The 19,339-nt window shown below is 34.3% G+C and overlaps 1 protein-coding gene across 1 annotated transcript in view; it reads left to right on the forward strand.

Annotated features, from left to right (window-relative positions):
- LOC129230450 (uncharacterized) overlaps positions 1–19,339 on the forward strand; it is a 76,960-nt gene that overhangs the window by 57,130 nt on the left and 491 nt on the right. Inside the window, exons 10-12 of the mRNA XM_054864849.1 lie at positions 7,047–7,219; positions 7,307–7,432; positions 7,514–7,681. Of these exons, the coding sequence (XP_054720824.1) occupies positions 7,047–7,219; positions 7,307–7,432; positions 7,514–7,681 (467 nt within the window). The remainder of the gene's footprint in view (positions 1–7,046; positions 7,220–7,306; positions 7,433–7,513; positions 7,682–19,339) is intronic.

Below are 19,339 nucleotides of genomic sequence, written 5' to 3' on the forward strand. Positions count from 1 at the left end.
ACACACTAACCCACTTTTGACGTGTAGGTAAAATATGTTTAACATTTCAAGCCAATTTAGTAGGGGAATGTGGGGAGAAGTGAAATAGCAGGGCAAAGTGAAATGGTGAAATATCTACTCCATTTTTAGCGCTTCTTAACTAGTAATATTTTAACTATGTAGTAAGATGTGTCATGTGTAGTCTATTCCAGTCAAGAAAAAATTACCTCCGAAAATCTAATCGAATGATAATACAAGCAATTTTTAAAAAATGATTCTCAAATTGTAATATTTTGTTGTAACTCAAAAATTATTTTGATATTATCGAATGATGAATTGGGACCTTCCAATATTCGGTGCAGTATTTATTTAGTTAATATTTAGCTTACTTGTGTTTTTAATATTTCTCACAATTAGTCAAAGTCACTCATTCAATCATCTAATAAATCACCCACGTTTTATTTACTTAGTAATTTGATCAAAAATATTTTTCACAATGGAATAGAACATATTTCATTCGAAAAATATTTAAATTTTCTGCCCCATGGGAAAAAAAAGTGAACATTTTCCACTTTTTTATTTGAAGAAACAATTTTACTGCCAAAAATCAAAAATAAGGTTTCAATGCAAGTTTTGTAATAAAATACACTGTTTTTTCTTTATGTACTGTAATTTTCAAAACAAATTTCCAATTTGTTCATTTTGAAAAAGCTCAGTCATGTTAACTATTTCACTTTGCCCCACATTCCCCTACTAAAACATCCTGTATAATTTCACCGAGATGCTATAAAATAAGCGGTTTCAATTAGAAACATTGTCATAATGATTATAACACGAGGCTAAGGTTTTTAATTATACCCATACTTCATTTGAGCTTTTATAAATTAATTTATGTGTTAACTATAAAATATTATGTAACTAAGAAAATCATACCTTCATAACGTGTAAGTTTTATTGTATTTAGTTTATGGTATATTTACATTAGTAGTATTGTATTATATTTTATTTTATGTAAAAAATTATTATATTTTATGTATTATATTTTATTTTATGTTTATAAATTATTTCTTTCAGAGTAGTTGTCGATTTGTTCTGAATGCCCTGATACAGATGACATACCATTTTGATACTAAATGCCATTTCTATTAATATTATATGGCTTAGCCAAGAAACTACCATGCGATTTTTTTCATTCTGCATTTTTTATAAGCTAAAAAATAAATCTATTTTTCCAAAATAGCTTCTTGGATAGAAATGACTCTTCTGGGCTACACATTATTTTAAAATGTTAATAGTTGATTCCCTCAAAGAGGAATTAACATACGAAATGCGGTATTAGGTTCTTCGATGAATTAAATGTATTCTGCCGCTCTGGCCTCCGACTCCTGAAGTACAGTTGACTCTTTTACCTGAACACCCAGACATTCTGAACACATTTTGATGGTCCCGGGAATCACGTATGCATTACTTCCGTCTCCCCCTATACTGAACACCCTCTTAAACTGAAGACTTTGGTTCGGTTCAATGAGTGTTCAGAATAGAGAGAGTATATTGTACTTCCTTAGCAAACAAAATACTTTTAATCAAATATGCTTTGTGTGTTTTGTGTTCTTTTTCATGACTGAAAGTTTTTTATTTATGTAAAAGAGAAGTCAATTAAAAAATTAAATGAAATTGTTGGATTAATTTATTCCTTTGGGAGGGGCCTGAACCCCCTGGACTTCCCCTAAAATCTGCTACAGACTATTCAGTATGGTATTTGTACAATTTGAAATTCCTGTTCGTTTTATAATTTTTTCATTTTAGTATAATCTAGTGCGTTGACCAACATAAATGACTGTTGCTGCTCCTAGTTCAAATTAGAAAAATCAGGCCTCCACAAAGTTTAAAAATTGTAACATTTAAAATATACATAGTTTTCTTAGAAGCATTCTGTATTTTTTTGTTTTATGTATGCTAATAATGAAACAACGATTTGTTGGTAAGTAAGAAACAAGCACAAGATTTCAATACCAACATTTTCAGATTCTTCATACATAACGAAATATGGTAAAACTACGATTTAGACCAAAGAATCCCCCCCCCCTTTTTTGACGAGCATGTTGTAACCCCCCCCCCCCCCCACCAAGATACCGTTGTTTGTGGGTACACGTTTGGTGAACCCCCTTAACCGGAGCCTGGATCCGCCCTTGAGGCCAACCCACCACAGTGTTGCAGCTCTGCTGGACCTAACGAAGGCTTTTGATAGAGTTTGGAAGGATAAACGTATAATAAAACTGTACGATGTCTTTAAAATCCGGGAAAACACTTTAGCATGGATTTCTGATTACCTTAAACAGAGAACAATTAGAGTTAAGTTCAATAGAACCCTCTCCGATACTTTTAGCCTAGGCCAGGGTGTTCCCCAGGGAACCGTTCTCTGCCCAACTCTCTTCGTTCTGTTTATGGCCGGAATTGAAAAAACCGTTTCCCGGAGGACTCTTGTTGGAATGTTTGCAGACGATATTGCTATCTGGAGCTCAGGCCGATGAAATTGAATCAGAACTCAATAGTACCTTGGATGCCATCTCAAAGTTTGCAGATGAACATAAAATGAACTTCAACCCAGTTAAATCAATAACCACTTTCTTCGCCACCAATAAAAAGCTTTATAACTATCAACCTTCTTTGATGCTCAAAAACCAGAAACTCACCTACGAGAAACACCCAAAATACCTGGGCTTCATCCTTGATCCAGAATTTTTATGTAATAAACATATTGATTTCATAGTCCAGAAAGCCAGGAAGCGCCTCAACATTTTGAAACACATTACAGGTCGAAACTGGGGAGCAGACGCAAAAACTCTTAAGACTTCCTACCGGGCTCTTATTAGGCCAATCTTAGAATATGGATATCCCATTTATTGTTGTGCATCTGAAACCAACTTGAATAAACTGGAAAAGGTCCAGTTGAGTGCTGCTCGCATTATTACTGGAATGAAACGCAGCTGTCCATCCGAAATCGTCCTCCTTGAGGCAATCTACAGCCTCTTTCCATGAGACGCCAGGCCAGTTTAGTCAAATACTTCAATAAACTTTCTAGTATAGATCATGGAAACAAAACTGCTTGCTACCAAAACAGTTGGACAAGCATTAAAAGACTAAAGAGAAACAACCCCTTTTCACTGATTAAATCACAACAACTAATTGCAGCAAATGTGGAACCTCACTATATTCATTGTAACTTAAATACTTGTACAGACTCTCCAATGTCGAGTTTTGCGATGGTCTGCTTACCACCCTCAATAAGAAAGAATGTGTTCCTGAACTTCTTAGACAACTGACCCTGGAAGTCATCAATAAAATCTCTCCAAATGATATTACAATATATTCAGATGGCAGCAAAATGAATATTCAGGCACTTAGTTGAGCTAACATGAAAACTCCTCAAGAGAAGTTCTTCCTAAAGCAACGAAATCCAGATTTTTGTTCAGTTTTCTGAAGTGAATTAATTGCTATTCACATAGGACTGGAGAAAATTATGTGCGAAAACAACTTCGGAGATCTTTGGATACTTTCTGACAGTAAAAGTTCAATTCAACACCTCAGAAACTGGTCCCTCATAGAAAACAAAACTAGCCTATCAATCCTTCGTAAAGTAAAGCTCATAGCCCTTCAGCATAAGGTCCACTTTCAATGGATCCCTTCCCATGTCGATATCTATAGCAACGAGCTGGCCGATACTCTTGCCAAAGAGAGTCTTGCCCATCCAACACCTTTCACCTCGGAGCTCACCTATCTAGAACTGTTCTCCAAGCAAAAAGCAAATAATAAAAAAAAATGGTTAATACCTCCATCTCACAATTGGTACAAAGGCAAAAGGCCAGGACAATCTCTTGCCCTTCCCTGTGACAGGCAGACTAACACCCTTCTGTCTCGTCTCGCCAGTGGACATCTGAAAAGTCTCACTTTCTCTGGAAGCGCTAAGAGGTTCCCCATCTGCCCTAAATACCAACAAGACCAGGCATCTCCACAGCATATCTTGAGCTGCCTGGGATTAGACTGGAACGACATTTTCGACAGTCCACTGCTAGTGTCAGATTTCATAAGGGTCAACGACTTCATCGATTTGGTCTGACTCCGTCAGACCAAAGGGAGATTAAAAACAACAACAACTTTCGCATTTTATTTACAACTTTTACTCTTCATCTTTGGTAACAGTTTTTGAAAATACAATGAGGGTAGGTCAGTGTGATCTTGATCTATAAAATCTCCTCAAGATTTGCGATATGAACACAGAAATTTGCAATTAAATATGAAGCAGTATAAAAATATAAAATGAAAATAACATTATGAATGTTAAATGTTCAAAATAAAAATCCATTTTTTTTTTTTTTTTTGAAATTTTTACTTGAAGGGTTAATTTACATCAAGATGCATGAAGAAACCAAATTTAAAATGTCATACCTTTTTACCACACCACATTATTCAGCAAGTTTCTATTGGAAGAAATGATATGGGAGTTTATATAGAAAACTGATGTAAAAGTAATAACATCTAAGTTTGTAAAGAGGAGGGAGAAAAATGGCTTTAGAGATTCTGTTCACCGACTATAAATATAATTTGCATTTAAAATCCATCATAATTATTTTCATGCTATGCTATACTATATGATAGGTTTCACTCTTTTATGCTTACATTTTTGTAAACCTTTTATTAATGAGTCATTTTAAAGATGTTTTACCAGTTGCCCTTTTGTTTTTAAAATCATATGTGAATCATTGTTCTAGTTCCATATAGTCCTATGCAGGGGCGGCATTTCAGCATTTCATTTGGGGGGTCGAGTTTCTTAAATATGTATTACAACAGTGCGGATCTCGATCTTAAAGTTTTTATACCTTTTAGAAAAGTTTTATTGCATGATTTTTGGAATTCGGAAGAGCAGGGAATCGTGTTACTAATCTCTCAATGCCCAGTGTCGTGCTGTTTTTCCAGTACAATTAAATAAGAGTGTTTTTTTTTTTCCCCCATTGTGCTTCAAAAATAATTCTATAACCTCCTGAGACATAAAAAATTTTTTCTCTACTAGCTGAGCTGATTAGAATAGTTAAAAAATAATTGAACTAATAAAGTTATGTATGAAAACACTTTTTATATCTTGCTCTTCAAAATCATCCAAGCAACTCAAAAATTGTGAGGGGCTTAATTTTTCATCATTGAATAATCTAGTCTCGTCGGCACTCTCAGCTTCAATGAGATGTCATCTGCCTCCAGCTCTGTTATTCACAATTCTAGACTGAATCCATAACAAGGACGAAACTGCAGTCTCTGGATGTGATAACCGGTCTGTCAGTTTATTGCTTGTAATTTTTTTTGCCTCGTGCTAAAAATTTTACTCATAATTGAAACAATTTATTTTTCGTTTTCAAAATCCAATCCAGATAATATAGAGCCAACCATACAGAAAAATAATTTTCATCAAATCTTGTGTTAATTTTATCCTAAACTGAATCTATTACTTCATACAAATATTAAAAAATCAATGTTTGACTTCACATCATGTGGATTTTTGTCACTTTTTTTTTTTTTGATTGAACTGTGGTTTGAATAGTCAGAAAATTAAGGGTAGTGGATTGAAGATGATTTGATTGGGTAAACTTTTTTAAAAACTTTCCTCAATACAAACAAATTGAATAAAAATTCAAACGAAGTCACACATGCTAAAGGGCGTGAGCTTTTCCACCATTGAAGAAATCCTTTTGCAATAATTCTTCCAGTCGTCAAATCACTGCTTTGAAGTTACGGAGAAATTCTTTTATGATTTTAACTCTTGAAGAGCATCTTGTGTCACTCCGAGATTGCATATTTATAGAGCCCCATAAAAGGTATTTGTTGATATGTTTTTTTTAAATTCAATAACCGCATGCATTTTTAAGATGTTTCTATGAAAGCATATAATGCATGAGCAGCTGAAACGTGTTTCTAGCAGAAGAAAGCGATGAATACTCATTAAATAAATATACACTTAAAAAATGAACATAAAAGTCAATGTAAAATATCAAGGAATTTTCTTGGGAAAACCATGAAGACACACCACTTTGCACAAGACTCGCATACTGGACATACCACCGATACACTGGGCACACAAGTATGAAATAAGAGTATTTAGCCTATATGAGGAAATGTTTTTTTATTCCAAATTAACCATGGTTCTCTATCAGTTTTCTATGTTCTAAAAAGGCCGAAAAATACTTCATGAATTTCTAAGTCATCATCCAAATAACGAAAAACACTTTTTCTAGTCTGGGAATGTGTCAAGTTTCATCAAATAGTTAATGAGAACCAGTGCGTTTTTTTAATGAACATTGATTACCGACTTACCTAAATTAAATTCATCTATTTTCTATCATTCTGCTCAAAATATTTGGGGGTGCGACCGCCCCCTCTTGACCCCCCTATTTGCCGCCCCTGGTCCTATGGATACTAAAAAATAAAAATATCAGTCAATAGCTGAAAGTTCAAGCTACTATGAGCCAGGTTTTGCACTAGGGTGCAGGATTGAGCAATTTCCATAACTTTCTCTAAAATTCCACTCAATAAAAATCCTTTTGTGGGCTATTCCCGCTGCTCCATTAGAGGATATACATTATAACAATGGTGAAATTTTTCATTTTTGGGATTTTTAGTTTTTTGTTTAAGATAACCAAAATGAATCGAATGGCTGCCAATAGCTTTCAATTGTTATAACAATTTCAAAACTCAACTTAAACAACCATAGATCTGTGGATTTTAAAGGAATATTGGAAAAAAAAAGATAATGGGTAATACAAAGCCCATGCGTAACCCTGTAGCTTTCAAATAGTAAAGGAATTGGGTGCAGTGGTTCCGGAGATTACCCTGATGTTTGTTTTGTTATTGTATTTTTATATTAATTTTATCATTAGGTTTAAAAATGGCTCAAAATAAAATGGTTGTATTTTCTGAAGCCTTTAACTTCAATTATCTCAAAAATTTTAACTAACCCCAATGACTTAATTTATGAATTTCCTTCTTTACTTACCAGTTATTTTCTGTTTCTATTTTTTTAGATTCTGCTTCAAATACCTGGAAGTTTTGCATGGATTCCTTACTGTCAAATTTGCATGCTTTTATTGATAACCATAACCAAAATTGCTTCATTCTGAGAGGAAAAATTTTAACCGAGTTAGAAACTCTTAATAAAACTCAGCAGGAAATAACTGATATTATAAATAAAAATAGAGTAAGGCATGATGTATTTGTAAATGCTTTTATTTTGAAAATATTAATTAGTATTTACTGTTATGTCAATGTACTGTTTCGATTTTAGAATGTGAAAATTCAACTGGTTACATCGTTTTCTCATAAAATTCAAATTTCCACCAAAGCTTCCACTGAAATTTTGTCAGAGATTTCAATCTTGTTGAATGAAACACAAATGAAGATAAAAAAAGAGGTATTATGTAACTAAATCTCTTATTTTTCCATAAAAAAAACACTACTTATGATTAATAGTTAAAAATAATCTTTGTTTCAGTTAAAAGCTGTAGAAGTGAGAGTTTGTTGTGCTGGCAAAGAATTTTCCACTTGCATCAATGACTTAAGCAGCTCTTTGAGAAAGTCGGAGCTATACTTTCCCCAACAAGAGAACAGTTCAGCTAAAATTAACACTCATGTGTCTAATCAACAGCTGAATTTTAGAAAGGTATCTTTTTTCCTCTTAAAATTCTCAAATATTTAATCAATTCTATAAGGATTCAAATGAAAAGGTACCAAACGATACTGTGATTCTAAATGAAGACTTAATTCAATGTATGCACCATAGGCCTGTACACCACAATCCTACTGATTAACTAACCAAGGAATTTCATGTTCCCAGAGTTTTTGTGGCTTCCCTTTCTAATGCATTTTCAAAGGATCTAACACATGGAAATCGCAGGACGACATGTCTGGGGTATAGTAAAGCCCTGGATCCGTCTCTTAAGTGGCGACACACTTTGATCCATGCACTGCGCGCCGCTTTCGACTGCGATTGGAGGCGGGCAGTCACGTGGGTTCAGTCCGCCATTTTGTGTCGTTCCCTGTGTGATTTCACTGTGCGGAATACTAGATATTTTCTCTTTGCTATTCGTATTTTTCATCAAACGCTATCTTTCATGTGAAGATGCCTTGGTGTAGTGCATTAAGATGTTCTAACAGTTCAAAATTACTATATCGAAGTACATTGAAAGATTATTTATGTATTTTAAATGTTTTCATCAATACTGCTGCGCAATTTCAGATACTTTATGAAACTCTTGTTGAAATTGTAATATATTTTTACTTTTCATGAAACTGTCTGATGGTTTGTTAATTTTCATGGGATAATAAGGACATTCTCTAAAATCATCATAAATAGTTCCTTCAAATATTGTAAAGCTCAACTATGTAACGGCACCTAATAAACTGCTAGCAGTAGTAAAATATTTGCCCTGTTTTCAAAACTGATTTTTCTGAGTTTAAGATAACAAAACCGCCAAAATTTAAATATACTAGTTATTTTATTTATTTTTAATGTAAATTTTCTATTGTTTAGTTAGTTTCAAAATGTCTCAATAACTGTAGCAAAATTATTTTAAGAACACGTCGTTTTGCTTTTAATTGTGTCATAGCCATGAGTTTCAGTGTGTTGCCAAGTTAATTATTTATCTATTTTGCGCATAAAAATTAAGATATTAAAAGTGTGAAATTATTCATTAAAAAATTAAGCTTCTTTGAGATTACAGTAACATGTAACTCAAGCCAAATTATATAATTACGTGAAGATTTTTTTTTTTTTTTTTTTTTTTTTGCCCGGAAAAAATTTGTTTTCGTTTAATTTTTATTTTGGTGAAAACTTTTTTAATAAATAATTTTTTCGTCACAGATTTAATCTGCACTCTTTTATTTGAATTCCTATTGGTATCAAATATTTCAATTATTATTATTTTTTTTAATATTGATTTAAAACTGGTTACATTTTATTATCAGTTCGTTGAATTTTTAAGAACTAGTAGTATCCTTAAAAATCAGGTTTAAATGAAAGGCATTTTTTAATGTAAAATCGTCACGAGAAACAAGAAAGTGTTGGTAAAAGAAAGAAAGAAAACTACACACATTAGTAATATAAACGATACTGCTTTGCATGAATAAGTTCAAACTGTTGCCCACAAATAATTTATGACATAATTAATTTAGCTCACTACTGTTCTACTCAGTACTGGATTTAAGGGAGGGGCAGGAGGCCCGTGCCCCCCCCCTCCAAAAGGATGAATATATTTAAATATTTTATTCACAATTTTTTAATTGACTTCTCCATAGTGTTTTTTTATATAGTTAATTAAACAGAACACAAATACACAGAGCATATTTTGAATAACAGCATTTTTGTTTGCTAAAGAAGTCATACTGGAGTCCTAGAGTGGCAGAATACATTTATACATTTAACTCGCTGGTTTTAAATTCAAGGGAACGTAATATCGCGATTCGTTCATTAACTTTTCTTTGATGGAATCAATAACTAACATTCTTCAAAAAATGTGCAGGCGTGCCTAAAAGAATTATTTTGATCCAGGAAGCTATTTGCGAAGTAATAGCTTTTTATTTTTCAGCTTACAAAAAATGCAAAATGAAAGAAATCATATCGTAGTTTCTTGAGAAAACCATGATATTATTGAAGGGGGTATGTAATATGAATATGTTATCTCAACTGTATCATGGCTTCAAGAACAATCAGCAACTGCTTCGAAATCCACACAGAAATTGTCCTGAATTTTTCAGTAAAACTTATATGTTTAATAGCTATGATTTTCTTAATTAAATAATATTTTATAGTTAAAATACTATAAAATAATATTAAAACCCTTAATGAGGTATGAGTATATTTTTTTTATTGAATAACCTTGCCCTCGTGTTATAACCATTATGACATTGTTCCTAAAATTAAAACCGCTAATTGTATAGCATTTAGGTAACATTATTATGGTTTAGTATTTAATTGGCTTGAAACGTTAAAGATGTTTTACGTCCACATTCAAAGTATATTGGTACATAATATGTATGTTCTTAGAAGTGGATCATTTGCTTTAGGGATCCTAAAATATTTAAAAAAAAGACATTTTAAAATAAAGTAATGAAAACTTGTTATAAAACACCGTATGTGGCAGGGGGAAGGAGGAGGTGCTATTCAATTTCCCGGGTCCCCTCCGAGAGATTTTTCTGTATCCGCCATTGGTTCTACTACACCAACTTTCTAATAATAAAACGCATATTTAAAACACTTCAAGTAATTTGTAATTCAGAAGGTCTATATGGCGGGAAAAAAAGAAATTACTCTTAAAAATAGTCGAAAATTTCTTCAAAACAGCTTTTTACTAATATTCTGTTTAATAATAAAAAAAAATATTTTACTAAGGTAAAATTCAACATTTTTGTATGTATATTATCAGTTACATAAGTTACGATCAAAAATCTGCAAACATTCGTTGATAAAAAGATACTTTTCAATGAGCGAAACTCTGCCTTTTTCTACTGTTGAGATAGGGAGAAAGTTGCGGAACGACACAAAATGGCGGACGCTGGAGCGTGTCGCCACTTAAGAGACGGATCGAGGGCTTTAGGGTATAGGACGGATGGTCAAGCTGCTCCCACTTGAATTTCGCTGTGCAGCCTCGGTTACCCTGTAGACATGTGCAGCAGAACCGCTCTTCGTGAGCAGCCCTGGTCTTTTGTTCTTGACAAACTAGTGTAGGCTTTAGGGTGTCTCACGCTATATATCAGAGTTAATGGTCCTCCTGTGCTCAAGAAATTCAACAAGTAGCAGTATCAATAAGAAAATTCAACAAGTGTCCTCTCATGCACTGCCGCATCAATTTGGGCCACTCTTTGTTAGAGGTTCAGTGCATGCGAGCGTCTGCGCCGATCCTCGCTGGATACTTTTCCATCCCATCCCTGGATATCTCACTACGTTCTCCTATAGCCAGTGGCGCAGCCAGAACATTTTTCTGGGAGGGGTTTTCAAAATGGAAAATTGTTGCCTTCTTTCCCATTCATTTACAATGTGTAATTATTCAATATCGAAGAATTTCTATAGATTAATAATTATTCATTCAAAGTACTTGCTTAAAAACAATTAATAATTCATATTAATATCACTATGAAACGAAGAAGTGGAAAAAACACAGAATATTAATTATTAGTTTTACTTTAGCCTTATTTTCATTGTTTGTGTTTTTTTTTTTTTTTCGAGATCATTTAAAACCTCCTCCTCAAAATTATTCATGTCTTTATGAATGTCAAATGCTAGCCAATTACGATTTTGATCTTTCGATGAGAATTGGTAAAGAGCCTCAGAAAATCTGGTGCGGTAGGGTAGTGCGGGTAGTGTCTCTCTCTGTCTCAGTAGGCTTCCTCTCTCTAGATGTCCCTAAAAAGGATTTGTGCAACGATGGAAGTGCTGAGGGACCATGATACCCTATAGAGCTTTATTGACACCATTTTAGCTATCTTATACTGGAGGGGGGGGGGGGGACGTGGGTTGCTAATCATGAAATACAACTTTTATATTTAAGAATTGAAAAGTAATTTCTGACTGCTTCCCGATTATTAAAAACAGTAAAATATTTTGTTGAAGCCTATTCCGCTTGGAAAAGCTCAAATACTCAGCTTTTCCCCCTTGGTTTTAACAGAGGAAATGAACGTGCTTATGTTCTGGGAGGGGTTTTAACCCCAAAACCCCTCCCGTGGCTGCGCCACTGCCCATAGCGACGTATGCAAATGTGTTAACGGTTACGTTTTTGTGATGTTTGGTACCTTTTTCATTTGAACATGCTCAATATAAACATTTGCTGTTTGTACCTGAGACATTCTATGTCAGCTGACCTAGTAGTACCCACCTGCAGGGGGCAGATACAGATTACCCTTCTAGGGGGTTCATGCTGAAGAATACAGGATTTCAGGTACAAAAATTTTCTGACACTACTTGTTTCAATAAGAAGCACCAAATTGGCCAGGAATAAAGGATTACTAATAAATTTTATAAGCATTGACAGAAGGTAGTACAGTAAAACCTGTAAAGTTGACCACCTTTGTAAGTTGACCACCTGTCTATGTTGACCGCTTTTGTCAGGAACGGAATTAGTCCTATCTTGTATAATGAAGGAAAACCTCTGTAACTTGACCACCTTTCTATCTTGACCACTAATGTACCCCAAATTTGGTTTGGAGTATTGTAAAAAACCCTTTGTAAGTTTACCACTTGGTTTATTTTTTAAAACTTAATTTAGCAAATTATTTTATTTTTTTATTATTTTTCTTATATCTTTCCAAAAATATTTTTGATGTCAGACCAGCATTTTACCAACTAAATAAAACAGCAGCATAACTAAACCTCCTTGTAAGTTTAACCCGCACATTGAAAAACTACTAAGAACCCTTATATTCTAAAAAATTGTTTTTCTTTTGTTGTTCTATTTTGAGTTCAAAGTATTTTTTTCCAGATATTGAAATTAATTGAAAGGGAGAAATCCAGAAAAAATTAGCTGACACATATGGAATTTCCAAAACTAGTATCTAATAAGTGCACCAAATTTCAATAAGGAGTTATTTTGTTGAAAAGTAGATCATCATGGTTATAAATGTATTAAATGCATATGAGAAAAAAAAGCAAAAAATTTGTTATTTTTGATTAGCTATGAATTTTTAGAAACTATTAATATCAAATAACTTTTTATAAACAATGATTTTTTTTATCAATTTACTGAAATTTTAAATTTACAATATACGTCATTCTGAGAAAATAACCTCCTAAAATATTTGAATAGCATTTTAAATTATTGTTTCAAAGTAATGTTAAGCAGTGAAAGTGAGTTGAACGGAAAGAGTAAGTGTCAATTAGTCAAAAAATGAATACATGGTACAAGAAATGACAAAAAAAGAAAAATCATTACCCCCTTTATAAGTTGACCACCTGTCTAAGTTGACCACCAAAGTACTGCACCGCAAGTGGTCAACTTACACAGGTTTCACTGTATTTTGTATAGTTACTTTTGAAAATGGTTTATGAATTGAAAAGATTACTGCACTCACTTATATTTTACTCATAAAGTATTTGAACACAATTGGAATATTCTCAACAGTCTAATTTGGGTCATGACAATTCCCTTGCACTGGGGTATGCCCACCTGACCATCTTCATTTTGTAAGACATTTTACAGAGATGTACCTAGGCCTTTGAAACTATCATGTGCAAATCTTCAGCTTCCAAGATCCAAATTCTGAACACCTACTGAGCCTTTAGGATTCCAAAATGTCGGGATAACTTTGTGAAACAAATTGCAATGTTTAGGCTAAGCCAGGGCCGTCGGCAAGGGGGGTGTGGGGGGTGTCACACCCCTCCACTTTTTTTGGAGAAAGGGGCCGTTGATTTTACGTTATTATTAATTTCTATTGTAAGGAATAAAACCGCAAATGGGAAAAAAATGGGGAGGATTCTTAAATGAAATTTGGAAGAAAAACTAAAAATAATTAAAATTTTATCTAGCAGTATCAGTAAATCTGAAATCTAAAAGATCCGGTACTTATCATCTATCGCGGCCCTAGTCACCAAAAAAACAAACAAACAATCAATGGGGCCACGAAAAACAACTAAGAATCGTTGCGAAAAATGCGGAATATTAACCGCCAAGTGGGGGCCGCGGGAACGATTACATATAGGTCGACCCTTATTAGGAAAAAAAAGTACTGTGTAAACACGTGCGGGAACTTTAATAGTTACTCCAACATTTTTAGTAAAATCTGTTTAGTGGAGTAGGCATGAATCAATTCTTTTTTCAGAAGTATTACATTAATCTGTTTCAAACTGCGGCAGGGTTCTTTGAAATTTAAAAGAAAAATAAAATAACTAAAACATAACTAGCAGCATCAGTATACCTGAAATCTAAAACATCTGGTACTTTTCAGCTATTAAAAAACTATAAATGGGGCCGCAAAAAAAAAAGAAAGCTAAGATTCTTTTCGGGCGGCATTCAATGCGGAAAATATGAATATATCGTTAAGTGTGGCCGCGTGAACGGGATTTTACAAATCGATCACCCCGTGTTTGAAAAAAGAAGTATTGCATAAATATGCGCAACATTTTCAGATTTTCAGTACACTGCCACAGTGGTTCTTCAAGAAACTTTCCTTGGGAGAGAAGGGAAGAGGGGAGTCATATAATATGTTTTGAAATTAAAGGTCGGATAGTGCAATTTTAGGCACTTGCAGTGTGTTCATTCAAATCATTTTGTTGTTATATGCGGGGGGTGGGGGCATGAAATCTCTATTCCATCCCTTGGCTACACCACTGCAGTGCCGCATGGAATAAGTGACTATATGAGAGTTAGCCATAGGCACTTTTTCCTAATAACAGTGCAGTCAAATGACGAAGACTTTTCCCTTGGTGGAAAACAGAAACAAGTGATACAACTGGATACAACCGGATACAACTGTCGTTGTTTAGACTGTTTCGCAGAAAAAAGATGCTATTTTGTGTCGAAACTCGAAGGTACTAATTGCTTTATAGCCCGCGGATCTGTAATTCTCTTAACGTCTGGTTGTCATTTGATAGTACATCGTATGGGGCTCAAACACTGCTTGCAGCCCTGTGTCCCTGTGAGGTACCATCACGTGTTCTAATAGAATTCTGCCTGGTGTGTCCTTGTGTCCAGTTTGCATGAAGGGTTTTTGTTCCGAGTGTGACCTTGAGAGCCCAGGATAGCAATGCCATAGCCTCTACTGAAATGCTGAAAGAGAGAGAGGGAAGTTGATACATTTCTGAGAAAACGTCTGATTCGATTTCCTTACTCGTCCGCTGTCGCTGTCAGTTGAGTGTTGACAGAAATTTTTCCTATTATTATTTAGAGCTCATGTTCAAAGCCAAAGACTACTGGAGGAGCTGCATAAAAAAGCTGCTTTATTCAGCAACATTAAAAGTAAGTAATAATAATAAGTTTTTTGAACGAACTGATTAAGTCCATAATGTAGTTGAAAGCAGCGCTCCGCTTTTTCCATTTCATGTTTTTAACTTTTATTATTTATATTTGCTCCTCATAAAAGCACTCTTACTCTCCCTCAGCCCCTCCCAACCTTCGCGTGTAACTGCACTTTTTACTCATTTTTTCTTTATGTTTTCAGTTAGAAAAAAAGAACAAAAAAACTTCTACAACTATAATTGCCTTAACTTTGATTTTGCAACCATTAAATGGTAATCTTGTGTATGAGGTCATTGTAATACCTTAATAGGTAAGATTTGTCTTTGGTGCCCACTTAGGGCTATCGTGGCACACATTGCGCCACTGAAGTTTTTAGAGGGATGTTTTAAAGGGTATATTTCTTTTTTTTTTGGGGGGGGGGGAGGGGCACCCGAGTCAGGGGGTTCTTTGTGATATTGGGGGAATGGAGGATGTGCTCTTGCTCTTGGGGGAGATGGGTACCCCTGTTTTACAAGGGAAAATTTATTCCATTGAAGAGATTTCAATTTAATTTTAAATTACTAGGGGCCTTGTCCCCTGCTCATTGACGCTCAACAACCTCCAAAGATTGTTGCGGAATTTTATTTGGATCGCAAAGATTTATGTTTTTTAGGAAGAATCAGATTAAAATAATTGCTACGATTAGAAAAAATGAAAATTCCATTCCACCCCCTCTCCTAAAAAAATAGAATTTAAGTAACGAGCTCAATTTATTTCGAACAATGTTTAAATCCCGCTCCCTCACGAAGAAAAAATAACTTATGAAAATATATTTAGCAAAACTATTAATAAACTATTAAAAAAACCCCTTTAAAACCCAAACTCTTAATGTATCGTATCACATAAATCGTTTGAGGTGCTTGATATTAGATGTCTTAGATTTCTCATTGCAAGCTTAGACGTTATCATTTCTTCAGAATCCTTGCAAAAATGTAAATGGAGAGAACCCCATACTTTTTTATATTAAAGTTGATTGTTTGTCAATTTTTTTTATTCCCATTGTTTTAAGCTAATTTATACTTAGCTGTAGCGCTGTGGAGCATCCTCTCTCTGTTGAAAATGTACTTTACATTTAAAGATTCATTTTTACTTTTTAGTTCATTCTCGTACAAGAGCGTGTCAATTAGTTTTTTAAATATTTTATTAGTATTCTTCTTAGCCATTTCTAAGAATCATTGATTTAAATGAGTTAAAAATTTTTGATATTTAATCAGGGCCGACAGAAGCCATGCCAGCGTAGTCGAAAACAAAGGAGCCGGCCCTTGGAGGGGGGGAGAGGTTCGGAGTAACAGTAGTAAGTTTTATGGAGGGGGGGGGGGCTGGAAAGAGGCCGTTGACTCTCCGTGGTCTTGCTTGGCTGGAAGGGTCTGACCTATGTCCCTCTTGCAGGCAAGCCCACGTCACCTCTCCAAATATTTCCTAGAGCAGTTTCTATACTGTTCAAAAACTAAAAACTCCTCGTGCAACAATATATCTGGGGAGGGGGGTGGCGCATAATGAAGCACTTAGCTCTTTTCTGTTTTACTTTTCTGGTGGAAAATGTAACACTTTTACGATCTAAATTTTCAATTAAAAAAAAAATCATATGTAGAGAAAATTTCACAAGATAGTACTTTTTCTCCAAAAACTCCCTATTGTACCTACCTTTCAGCGTGAATCCTTAGATTTGTCATATATCACAAGAGAAGTAGTAAACTATTGCCATGACCCATGCTGCATGCCTGAGTTCGAGCTCAGTTCGTCTCGGTGAAAAAAAGCTGCCCTATCCATTAAAATTCGATCACTTGTGACTGTTCCTGGCAGACATTTTGGTTGTTAGAGACTGTTCTGGCAGAAATTTGTTCTGTATTGAAATAAGATGCATTCAGCTGGTAATTAATGGATAGGGGCGGCTCCAGGGTCGTGCAGTCTGGGCAGCCGCACAGGGCCCCGCCGCTAGTGGATTCTGCGCTGACTAAAAGTAAATATCTTGGAATGAGAAATCTACAGTTTTTGAAAAAACAAAAACTGAAAGTTTCTTACAAGTTTAGAACAACTTTGTAAAACGATTAGAGACTGGAAAGTGCTTTAAATAAATTTATTTATACGAGAGTCCTTGAAAATAATTAAATTAGTCTTTGAGTGTTGTACTTGAAAAGTTCAATTTTATTTCTTATCTAGTGTAGAAACTTTAAATTGTTTGAATGTCAAGGATTTACTCTCTTGTTATTTATTCTTCGAATCTCCACACCATTTCTTTTAAGAGTTTTATTTATTTTTTATTAGTCAAGCCCTTTATTTGTCGTTTGGTTAAGGGGGATGATCAAAAATTAACTCTACCAAAATTTGATGTGAGCAAGTGACAATACGTTGTCCATTCTCGTCTCTCTCGATCAGTGTCGACGATTTGCCGAACCAAAAAAAAAAATTATTTTGCATTTTCTTAATTTGCAAAAAAAAAAAGTGTGAAATTTGTAAAAAGTTATGGTTTGCCTATTTTTTATTGATATTTTTCTATTTCAAACTATGCTGGATAAGGCCTCAAAACGCAGGGTTTTACGTCTATTTTTCGAAATTTTTCACGGGGGAGAAACCCCCAGACCCCCCTCAAACTGAGTATTCTATATCGCATTTAAGATCGTCCTCTTATCAAACCTTCTCCTGATACTCCCCTCCCTACAAGTTCAATGCAATCGTACAAAAAGTGTGCACGTATGTGGGTGATTGTATCGAGAAAAAAATGCTTTGTTAATCTTAATTAGGTATAATAAGGATTAAATTATTATTAATACAGATTTATTTTATTTATAAATTAATACGGGGGGGGGGGGCATTAATAATAGGATCTACGTTTCGAAAACATTTTTAACGATTGAACTTTTATCTGCATTTCCTCTAAAGCTTTTCAAAAAAAAACATGCTGCATCATGATTGTCAATGTTGATTAGTCTAGGATATACTCAAGACAAAACGCCAAAAGGTAAGATTTTAACAAACTAATTTTTGAACTTCTTGCATTTATATGATATTTGTACAAACAGTTCTTCATTTCAGTTGAAATTTTTTTGCATATACTTGAAACAGTAGAGGTGTTTGGGGCGGCCCAGCCCATCAGTTTAAGTTTTTCCAGGAATTGGGGACAAAGGATGTATACTCAATGCAAATTTTATCGGAAAACGACGAAAACCGCACCCACTTATGTGTAAAAACATTAATTTTTCAATACCTGGGGGAAGGGGGGCAATAGACCCCTTTAAATGATCGACGAGGTCCGCCAATTGTCAACCCCCCCCCCCCTCAGATATTTTAGCTAGCGACGGCCCTGGGCTAAGCTTTCAGAAAATTTAATTACTCTGCAAAGCTGAAGTTTTGAAAGCTTGGAGTACCTTTTGGCTTTAATATATTCTACAATTTCCGAGCATTCAAACTCATTAACTTCTGTTTAGCATTCATGGAAACTCTTGGAAAAACTCAAGTGTTCAAATTTTGTTCCAGATTTTACGTTGTCATAACTTCTAAGCAAAGGTTGTTCAAAAGCTCATACTTAATAATTAAATTAATAAAATAGTCGCTTTCAACTGGTTAATTTGGCAGAACTTGCATTAACTGTGTAAAAGATTTTGTGATCTAATTGGCTATCAAAATCAGCTGAATCAAAAATAACCTGTTTTTAACATGCGGTAACTCAAAATTGGACATAATCAGTTTCGTTTTTTCTACCGCCGTAAGACAGAGCAGATTTTTTTTTCTAACAGAATATTTTTTTGCAATGGTGTTTTTTAAATTAGGAGGAAAAAATGAACTTGAAATACTGTCTGTCCTTTACAAGAAAAGTTTACTCCACAATGTTTACTGGAAGCTGAATGCCAGGAAAATAGGTCTGCTGTGGTTATCATGCGTTATTGGGCGATAATAGTTTGCTCAGTTTACTAATTAAAGATGATAAAAGCAGAAAAATATGTCTTGTCTGCGACAATTTTTTTTAAATTTGATCTCTTTCTTGCAAATGTACATCAAATTTGTAATATTTTGACGTTCAATCAGCACCACATTTATAAATTACTATAAAGTAATTAGCATTGTAACCATGGGCGCCCATGTGCAAAATTGTAAGGGGGGCCTCAGAAATTTTAACCATGGTTCAGCAGGATATTTTACCCATGGAGGCAGATTTCAGGACAGATTAGAGTCATTAAAATTTGACATTTTTAATTATTTATTCATTAATGGCTGAAGAAGTATTTTTATATTTTTGCAAAGAAAAAAGTACTAAAAGCAAGGAAGTTCTAATTTCCAAGGAGGGGGGCTCGAGCCCCCCTATATGGGCGTCCTTGATTGTAACTGTTACTTAAACTTTT

The sequence above is a fragment of the Uloborus diversus genome, chromosome 9 (genome assembly GCF_026930045.1).
Source record: "Uloborus diversus isolate 005 chromosome 9, Udiv.v.3.1, whole genome shotgun sequence".
NCBI lineage: Eukaryota > Metazoa > Arthropoda > Arachnida > Araneae > Uloboridae > Uloborus > Uloborus diversus.